The sequence below is a fragment of the Buteo buteo genome, chromosome 5 (assembly GCF_964188355.1).
Source record: "Buteo buteo chromosome 5, bButBut1.hap1.1, whole genome shotgun sequence".
In the NCBI taxonomy this organism is placed as follows: domain Eukaryota; kingdom Metazoa; phylum Chordata; class Aves; order Accipitriformes; family Accipitridae; genus Buteo; species Buteo buteo.
In genome coordinates, this window is record NC_134175.1 from 36,341,942 (window position 1) to 36,351,756 (window position 9,815).

General features: G+C 63.7%; 1 protein-coding gene across 1 annotated transcript; it reads left to right on the top strand.

Moving 5' to 3' along the window:
* The first annotated feature begins 6,868 nt into the window (after positions 1–6,868).
* On the top strand, positions 6,869–9,232 carry CRYBA2 (crystallin beta A2). The gene is made up of 4 exons (XM_075029349.1): positions 6,869–7,029; positions 7,453–7,594; positions 8,649–8,791; positions 9,085–9,232. Exons 1-4 carry the CDS (start codon positions 6,869–6,871, stop codon positions 9,230–9,232), a joined length of 594 nt encoding a protein of 197 aa, XP_074885450.1.
* Positions 9,233–9,815: the final 583 nt, after the last annotated feature.

Genomic DNA, 9,815 nt, shown 5'->3' on the forward strand with positions numbered 1-9,815 from the left:
CTGAAGGTCGTCCTGTCCCAGCACTGCTGCAGGTACCCAGCCAGCTTGCACAAGGAGACTGAGACTGCTTGCGTCTCTGGGGCTGGGCTAATGTTGGAGTTCAGGGTGTTGCTGAGCAGCCCCTGGTTGTCTCCAGCCCATCAGCCTGCTCCTGGCCAGGGCAAGGACCGGGGCAGGGAGCTTAAGGGACTGTCCTGGCTCTGGGCTGGGGCCCTGTACTCCCTCTGCCAGGCTTCAGATACCATCCCCGGGCAACAGGTCCATCCCATACATTCCCCCCCAACTCAGGGGCTGAGGCAGCCTTCAGCCCAGCTGGCTCTGGAGCAAGCTTATTATTGCTATTTGCTGGGCAGGGTGGAGGTGAGAGGTGAGTCCCGGGCATGGAGCTGCATCCTGCCACGGTGAAACAACAAGCAGCTCTGCCCACCCCCAGCCTGTTCTTGGCCGTGGGGAGCATTGGGCACAGGCTGGGTACAGCCTGGCATCATTCCACCTGCACCCGTAGGCCATTGGGGTGGGGGGATGGGGCTTTCCATTGCCCCAGGAAAGGGCTCTGAACAACCATGAGTGAAGGGGGCAAGCGGGGGGCCCTGATGAAGGACTCACGGTGCTAGGGGAAGAAACCCAGAGCTTGCACTATTCCTGTGTCTCAGAGTGCATCAGCCCCATCTTCCCACAGGGCCTCTGGGGAAGGGGGGAGTGATGGGGGTCCCCTCTCCCGGGCAGGCTGGTGGCCCCAGGAAGTGCGTGGGCAGCCTGCCCAGGGGATGGACATTGAGCAGGGTGCCAGGGCCGCTGCTTCTGGCCCAGCTGTTGCCGTCTTCGGGAGCCCCGAGGCAGGATGTTCTGTTCTTACCGCAGCGCCTGGCTCAGCCCCTGCCTGCGCTGCCTCTGCAGAGCTGCTGGAGGAGGGGAGCCACCACTGTCAGGCTTTTTGTCTGCCTCCTGGACGAGCATCACCCTGGCTCGGGGTGCCTGGCACTACAGATGTTGCCGACAGAGGAGTGGAGGAGCAGCGGGGTGGAGTGGGACCTTGGCCTTACACTGGCTTAGCTGGCATCCCCTACCTATGGGGCTGAGGGAGCTGGGGAGGGGAGGTCCAAGGACATCCCTCCCCAACCCTGTCCTTGCACCCTGCACCCCCATGGCAACACCCCAGGTGCTATAGGTAAAGCTGGGACCTGGGAAACTGTGCTCACCCCATGGTGCCCCTCCAAATATGGTATGATGTATTGAAGGAGATGCACCTGCAACTGCATCCAGGATGGGCTGGGTGCAGGGTTGGACATGGTTCTCCTGTCTCCATCACCACTCCCCTGGGACTGGTCTGCACTGGGCACCAGCATATTTTTCCAGGACACTGTAGCTCTGGGGTGCCCTGGGGGTGCAAGCCTGAGGTCATCTGGGGTAACAGGCAGGTGGTCACAGTGGCTGGCACCAGCGGGCTCCATTTTGGGTTGGGATCTGGACCCAAGGACCAGATACCCGTTCCTCTGCCCCAGTGCCTGGCGTCCCCATCTGGGTAGGGTATGATGGATGGGGGGGACACACCTGAGGCTGCAAGGGACCTGTCACCCTCGGACCCCTTTTAGAGCAACCCAGCTGGGTTTCGTACCGCTCTCAGCCCCATACAGGGGCTGGGCCAGCCTGGGGATGCAGCAGTTGCCACCTGCTCACACCCAGGCTGTAATCCACAGGCAGGAGGTGAGCAGCTGGTGGAGCCTCCCTGACCTTCAGGTGGGATTAGTCCCCATGGGAACAGTGGGGAGCAGGCAGGTGAAGCCACGGCTCCCCCGGCGGCTCCTGGGGACTGAGCAAGGCTGGCAGAGCCGGGGGACCGAGCACACCCCCACACCGGGGGCAGCCTGCAGCCAGGGCCAGGTAGGGGCCATGCAGGGCAGGTCCCGAATGGGTGGCAGGGGGTGAGCATGTGTCCCTGGGAGTATCCTTGTCTTGGTGGGTATTTGTGGGTGCATCTCCGGAGCTGTGGGTGCCACAGGGCAGAGTGGGCACCGACAGTCCCACAGGGAAGGGGTGAGCAGCGTGCCCGGGGGTGGCCAGAGTGCTGGTGGGGACAGCGGGTGGGCAGGTCTGGAGAGCCGGTCCCAGCAGGGGTACTGGTGGCTGGCTGAGGGCCACGGGGGCATGGGGAGAGCGGAGGCTGGGGTGAGGGGTCCTGCATGGAAGACCACCTCCGCAGGCCATTGGCTACCCCTTGCACTGCAAGTGGCTGTGCCCTCCACCGCATCCCTGCCTTTCTCCGGCCATCGGTGATGGCTCCCAGAGACCAGTCAGTATCTTGGTCCCCAGTTCCCAGCAGGGTTCCTCTCCCACTGCTTGCTCACCCTCAGGACTCATCCTGCCTTGGGTGCAGCAGGAGTTGGGGCAGGTACTCGCCAAGCTCTGCTCCAGGGGAGCCTGAGAGTGCCTGGGACTTCTCCAGCCCCTCCGGGCACAGAACGGCTGGCAGCCCGCAGTGTGCGTGTGTGCCTGTGTGGGAGCTAATCCCAGCAACATCTGCCAGGCTGTTTGCGATCCCGGGAGTTTCCGGCTGCGGGGAGGGGACGGCCGGGTGCGCGGGGGACACGTGTGTGCGGGGTGGCTGGCGTGTGCCAGAGCTCCCTGTGCAAGGCAGCGCCTGTGCAAGGAGGCTTCTGTGGCAGGTATGTGCCTGCACACCTGCGTCCTCTGTAGCCAACAAGGTCCCAGGAGGGGACAAGTGCCACTGGGGACCACAGTGAGCCCCTCAGCTCTGGGATTTGGGGACCCAGTGGGTGGAAGTGGGGGTTTTGGCTGGGATTTACCAATCCTGGTGTGGCCACGTTCAGAGCAGTCCCAAAGGGGAGATGCTTGGGGAGGGAAGGGGGGTGTCTGCATCCTTGCCCATGAGGATCATTTCCCAGGGAAATGAGGCTGCAGAGAAAAGGGAGCAAAAAGGAGCGGTGGGGCTGGGTGGGGGGGATGACACACTGCCCCTGATCTAATCAGCCAGACCCTGCAAATAAAAGCCACCTGTTTTGGCCCTGGCAGCAGGAAGCCATCCCCAGAACAAACAGAGCACCAGGCAACTGGGAGAAAGACAAACAGGGGCCGGCACCAGCTCCATCTGCTCCTGCTCGGCCCAGCCTCTGGACCTCCAGCCCCTTGGGGTGATGGTGCAGCCCCCAGCGGGGTTGGGGGCAAGGAGAGAGGGGCTAGTGGGGCTCGTGGGGGTAGCCAAGGCTCAGCCCACAGTGTCAACCAGATGCAGGACCACACACAGCTGTGCTGGCCTGGTCAGCTAGCCCTGATACTCATAACAGCAGTGGGAAAGACAGCACGCTGCCATAAGCCCCAGATGTGTCCCACATGTGGTAATAGCATCAGGATGGCCGGACAGCCCGTGCCTCACCTCCCTCGGGGCTGCCCTGCAGCCTGCCCAGCCCCCCAAGCCGTGCACCATCCCGGGACCAGCGCCTGCACAAGGCACAGGGTATAACCCCACGGCCGGTGACCACGCGTGGCGTGGTCCAGGCTTGGCACGGAGCGCTTGGGCGACCGTGTCCTCCCACTGTGCCCCGGGGCTGCCGGCCTCCCGCCCGCGCTGTGCCCGGTGGCACGGAGAAACCCGATCTGTTTTGCTAGCGCAGGGAACAGGCTGAGCCGGGAGCGACGCAGGGCCCTTATTAAATTAGCCTATGCAGGAGGCCCTGGGCGAGCGCTAACCAGTTCCCAGAGCCAATATTAGCAGCTGCCCTTGAGCAGAGTCGCTGCCTGCCCCCACACCAGCCTCCCCCTGCCCGTGTTCCCCGCCGGGCAGGTGTGGCTGGGGGCTGGCAAGTGACCCAGCCACGGGGATGCTGGCTGGTGACAAGGAGTGCCCAGAGGTGCTGGGAGATGCCCCAGGGAGGCCAGGCTGCTTCAGCATCCTGGGGTACGGTGGGGAAGGGCCCTCGGTACAGCCCCTCGTGGGTGATCCCCCCTGATCCATTGTCCCTGGACGTGGTTGTGGCTCCAATGTGGATGCCCCGACTGCCGACAGGGAGTGAGGCATATCCCAGCATGTGGGACACACTGAGAAGCGAGGAAGGGGCACAGCCTGCATCTGAGAGTGGGTTTCTCCCCTGTGCCCCCCCCCCCCAGTGCTTTTATCCAAAGGGCTGTATGGGGGTGACTGAGCTGCCTGCATGCCCCTCATGGGACAACACCAGTGACCCACAGATCCTGTCGCACGCTACGCAGTATCCCACACGCGCAGCCCATAATAGCTCACAGCATCCCACATATCCTGCCATATCCCACAGCCTGGGGCTCTGTAATACACCCCATAGTGCCCTGCACCCCATAACCCCAGACTGCCCTCACACCCTGTAGCATCCCAAACTAACCAGTGCCCCACGCCTCTGCTCACACAGCCCAGGCGAGGGGCAGCAGCGGCGTGGGGGGACCCCGCAGTGCGCTAGCTCTGCATCTTACCCCACCTTCCCCAAGGTATTGGCTTCCCTAAAGGCTGCCCAAACCTGTCGCCCAGCACTTTGAGGGATGTCCCCAGGCCACCAGGCTGCATCCCCAGGGGTCTGCTTACCTCCATGCACCCCCTTCCCTCCCCTGGAAGCATCCCCATCCTTCCCTCCACCCTCTGCTCCCCCAGGCAGCACCCGGGGGTCTCCCCCCGCCCTGCTACGAGCACCCAGGGCGTCGCAAGCTGAGGGTCGCCTCCCCAGCGCCTGTCTCCGTCCAAGGGCCACCTACGTCCCTTAGCTGGAGCCAGCTCCAACCGCTGCCAGGCTGCACCCTCTGCTGGGACCAGCAGGCATCGGCGCAGCCCCGCACCGAGCCTCAGAGCAGGGAGGGAAGGAAATGCTGCCCGGCGTGTTGTCGTCGAGCAGTGGGGGGGGGCGGCACGAAGAGCACCCACGAGTCCTGCCCGCAGCCCGTCCCTGCTGTCACCTCTCAGTCCCCAATTCTTGCTGAGAACGGGGCAGCGATGCCAGGCGTCCTAACACCACCCCCAGCTGCCCACCCTGCACCCTCCATCACCGGCACTGCCGGGCTTTCTTGGGATGCTGACCCCCCGTGCTCAGGACCCCCAGGAGGGCTGGGGTTTTCCTGGGAAGGTTTGGGGTGCTCTGGGTCAGCCCTTGCTCAGAGGCCAGCATGGCTCCTGCCCAGCTGAAGGTGGGGATGCCCAGCCTCACTGCAGGCTGCACAGGGATGCTGCAAGAAATGCTGCTGCCGAGAGACCCGGGATTTCACATCTCGGCAGGGCACTCTTCTTCCTTTCCGGCCTGTGCTGGCCTCATCCAGCCCAGGTGCTGGTCAGAGGCACTGAGGATGTCTGTATGGCACGGTGCGGTCCCAGGCAGGGCTGGTCCTGCTGCCTAGGTGAAGGACATGGGTCTGCCCCAAAGCTGGTCCCATCCAGCTGTGCACGGTGTCCCCTGCCTGGGTGGGAGGTATGTGGGGAGCACAGAGAGCCCTTTGCCAGGCCAGGGGAATGTGCCCAGGGCATTGCAAGCAAGGAGTGTGTACCTGGGGTCCATCAGTGCCTGGTCCAGAGCCAACACAGGAACCTCTGCAAGGTGTTGCACAACTCCCAGAGCATGGACAGACCAAGCCACGACAATGCTAACATCTCCACCACCCCTCTCGCTCACCCTAACCTTCTGCCACCCCACACGGAGCCCTGCCTGTGCAGACTGAGGCCCTGCCCTGCCAGCTCGGGACATGCAAGGCAGAGCCTGGTCAGAGGAGGGACCGCAGTGGCAGGGCCCCAGGCAGAGGGGCAGATGCAGCCCCAGGCGAGCCCCGCATCCCAGCGTGAGGACATCAGTGCCCCTCAGCTCCCAGCTGGCAAATCCCCGCTTCACCCTGGCACCTCCTTCCCACCAACCTCAATCCTGGCAAAGGCTGCGGGTGCCCTGGGAAAGGCTGGGTCCCTAATCCCCGGGCCAAGCAGGGACATTGTCCGGGGGCAGAAAGGAAAGCGGTGCGTCAGGCCCTTTGCCCATTGTGCCCTGAGCCCCTGCGCAAACACAGCCCAGCACTTTCATTGTCAGCCCTGCGAGGCACGGGGGGGCTGCTCTCGCCACACTGCCTAACTGGAATGGACAGCCGGAGTCTGGGGTGGGTGCGCACCCTGTCCCCCCCCCCCATCCTCTGCCTGCTGACACAGCGCCCTGCCCGCCTGCACCATCGGCACTTCGGCGCCCGCCTATAAAGGGCGAGGGGAAAAGCCGGCACCGGCACCGCCACCTTCGCCTCTGTGCCCTGCCGACCAAGTAAGTACCAGGCTGTGAGCCTCCAAGCCCCCCCACTGCACAGGCGCTGCCACGCTCCCTTTGCTCCCCCCCACACCAAGCCCTCCCACCCAATGCACACTCTGGGGAAGGGCAAGCCGTGGGGTGCTGCGTGGCACAGAAGGGGTACCCTGTGCGGGCAGGAGGGAGGCTGGCACCCATCTTTGCAAGAGCCAGGCTGCTCTGCCCCAGGGCTGCACCCCGCACCCGTGTCTGAGTCGGGGCCGCTGCCACCCCCCTGCACCGGGTACAGTGCCACTGCACCCAGCCGACCCCAGGAGTCATCGCAGGGAACTTGGGAGCAGAGAAAATGAGGCAGCCCTGGGTACATCACATGGAGAGATGGGGCATCGCAAGTGCCCCTGCAACTTGGGGGTCACCGGACGGAGATCCCCTAGCGCCAAGGAAAAGGGAATGGGAAGCATCCCCTGTGACAGCCTGGGAGGGTGAGGGGACAGTGGCATAGGATATGTGAGGGCAGCACCACCAGCACCCCAGGCTCAGTGGCAGGCAGCGGGGTGGCTGGGGACTGATGGCGGGCACCTGCCCGGGGTGATGCGTGGGGCTCTGCCAGCAGCCAAGCGACCCGCATGACCAGCAGCGAAGCCATGGACACCCTGGGGCAGTACAAGATCACAGTGTGGGAGGAGGAGAGCTTCCAGGGCAAGCGCTGCGAGTTCCTCATGGAGTGCCCCAGCATCATGGAGCGCGGCTTCCGCAAGATCCGCTCCATCAAGGTGGAGTCTGGCCCGTAAGTGTCCCGCCAGCGCTGCGGCCCTTTGGCACACCCTGCTCCGGCAAACCCGCTGCTCCCAGGGGACTGTTGGGAGCTGCTGGGGAGCCAGGACACCCGGGTCCTTCCTTGGCTCCAACACAGCCTCATCGTGCGACCTCCCTCCCTGTGCTTCTTGCGTGGTGCCTCAGTTTCCCCGTCTGCAAAGCAGGGAAACCCTGCCGAGCCGAGGCACGGGTCGGAGGCAACGGTGTGGCCCTGGGGAGAGGGGTTCCACTCTCAAAAGGGACATTTGCTGCTAGCAAGGACCCCGACCTCCGTGACAGACCCACACCCTGCCAGGATGTCTCCATCCCCTGCACGGGAGGGAGAAGTCAGCCCTGGGCTGAGCCTGAGGGCTGCGCTGCACACCCCTGAGGGCTTTCCTCCTCTCCCCTCCAGCTGGGTGGGCTTCGAGTACCCCGAGTACCAGGGGCAGCAGTTTATCCTGGAGAAGGGTGACTATCCCCGGTGGGAGGCCTGGAGCGGGAACAGTGGCTACCGGACCGAGCACCTCCTCTCGTTCCGGCCCGTCAAGTGCGCGGTGAGTTACTGGGACACCAGTGCGGTACGTTCGGGGCAGGCAGAGCCTCCCCCTGGCAGCCCAGCACGGAGGGAAATGAGGGACAGACAGGAGGACGGGTTACGTGGGACATGGGATGGAGGGGTGAGGTGCGCATGGAGGTGCCGTGAGGTGGAGGGGTGGCTGCACCCACTGGCTCCTGCCTCCCTGCAAGGATCCTGGCATGGTCTTTAGGGCTAAAATTTAGCCTGAAAACACCATCCCAGCTCCTCCTGCTTTGGGCATTGGAGAGCCACCTCCCAGGCTGGGGTCCCCAGGCCTTGTCCCCCCACCCCAGATACCCAGGGACAGGCTGAGCAGAGGGGAGCTGGCAGATCCGCAGGGATGCTGGGGGTGCGGGGTTCATCCCCCTCCCGCCTGGGGTACCCGAGCCGTGCCCAGGCAGATGCAGCCTCTATCGCTCCATCTGCAGAGACACTGGCGCTCGCAATAGCGGCACGTCTGCGCCTCCGAGCGGGGTCCCCCCCCCAACTTTTAATAATCACCAGGCAGATATGCTTGGGCTTTAATAAAGGGGATGCGATAAGATCACTCCTTGCTGGCAGGACTGCTCCTCGGTGCAGATAGATGCGTGTGGGGGCTGGGCACGGGGGACAGTGCTGCATCGCTCAGTGTCCCAGCAATTAACCCCTCGGTGTCCAGCACCCAGCAAAGCCCCACGGAGCCAGGGGGACCACTCTCAACAGCCTGCCTTGCCCTGCAACCCTCCTGCAGCCTCGGGGAGCAAAAGGATGCTGAGGGCAGGAGCCCATGTGGGTGCAGAGGATGTGGCCACTGTCACCCTCAGCGGCAGTTGTGCATGGGGACCACAGGGACATGAGAGCAGCATCCTCTGGGCAGCCTTGGGGTGTCCCGGTGAGGGTGTGCCAGGCTGAAGGACATCCCCATACCTTGCACCAAAGCTGGGCATGGTCCCAGGCCTCCCACGGTGCCTTGGTGCTTGTCTCCCTGATGCCACATCCTCTATCCCTGCACAAGCTACCCCATCCCTGATGACCCCCAGCTCTCTCCGCAGAACCACAATGACAGCAAAGTCATCCTCTACGAGGCGGAGAACTTCCAGGGGCACAAGTTTGAGCTGAGCGACGACTACCCCTCGCTGCAGGCCATGGGCTGGGGCAACAAGGAGGTGGCATCCATCAAAGTGAACGCCGGAGCGTGAGTCTTGCTAGCGGGGAGGGGTGCGGTGGGGGCCAAAAGCAGGGGTTCAGTGAATGCCTCCTTCCTGAATAGTCCCAGGGATGGGGAAGGAGGACCCCAAAAAGGATGACTGCCTGCCTGCTTCTCTTCCCTTGAAAACCCAAGCCATGGGGTGTTTTCTGTCCCTCCCCTCCCAGGGCAAGCAGAGGGATGGGATGGGATGGGATGGGATGGGATGGGATGGGATGGGATGGGATGGGATGGGATGGGGGGATTTGGCCCAGGGCTCTGAGCCAGGGGTCTGCCTGCAGGTGGGTGGCATACCAGTACCCGGGATACAGGGGCTACCAGTACGTGCTGGAGCGGGACAGACAGAACGGCGAGTTCAAGAAGTACAATGAATACAGCAGCCAGGCCCACACCAACCAGATCCAATCCATCCGCCGCGTCCAGCACTGAGCAGGGGCAGGGCCGCATGCCCCTCAGCCTCCAGGCTGCTGTGCAATAGACCTCTATCTGGTAGCAAATAAAGGCATTTGTCAAAAAAAAAGGGTGCTCCTGCCTCTGCTCTGCTCCTCGGGGGGCTGCCAGGCCTGGGGGACTTCCTGCGGGGTGGGAGGCAGGGTGCCTGCCCCAGTCCTGCTCCTGCCCCAGCTCTCAGCAGTTGGAAGGGGCTTCCATTTCCCCAGGCGGTTTTGGATGTGTGGCCACCTCCACCCCTGGCTGAGCTCTCTGTGCCCTACCTCTGGTCCATGCATAGTGAGTAGAGGGGATGCAGACCGGTTCCCACCCCCATGATGCTCTGGCTGGAGAAATGGGAACTTACTGGCAACTTACTGGCCTTACTGGGCAAAGAAGGGGCTGGAGCTCGGAGGGATCGTCCAGGGGGGTTGTGCCCTGGGTCCTCCTCCCAGGGAAAATGATTGCTACAAAACCTGTGAACATGAGGTCCCTTCTCTCTGCACCCCAGTTTGGAAGAGAGAGGGGGGTCCCTGCCTGCTGTGGGCCTGGGGATGAGGAGGAGCATTGGGGTCATCTGGGG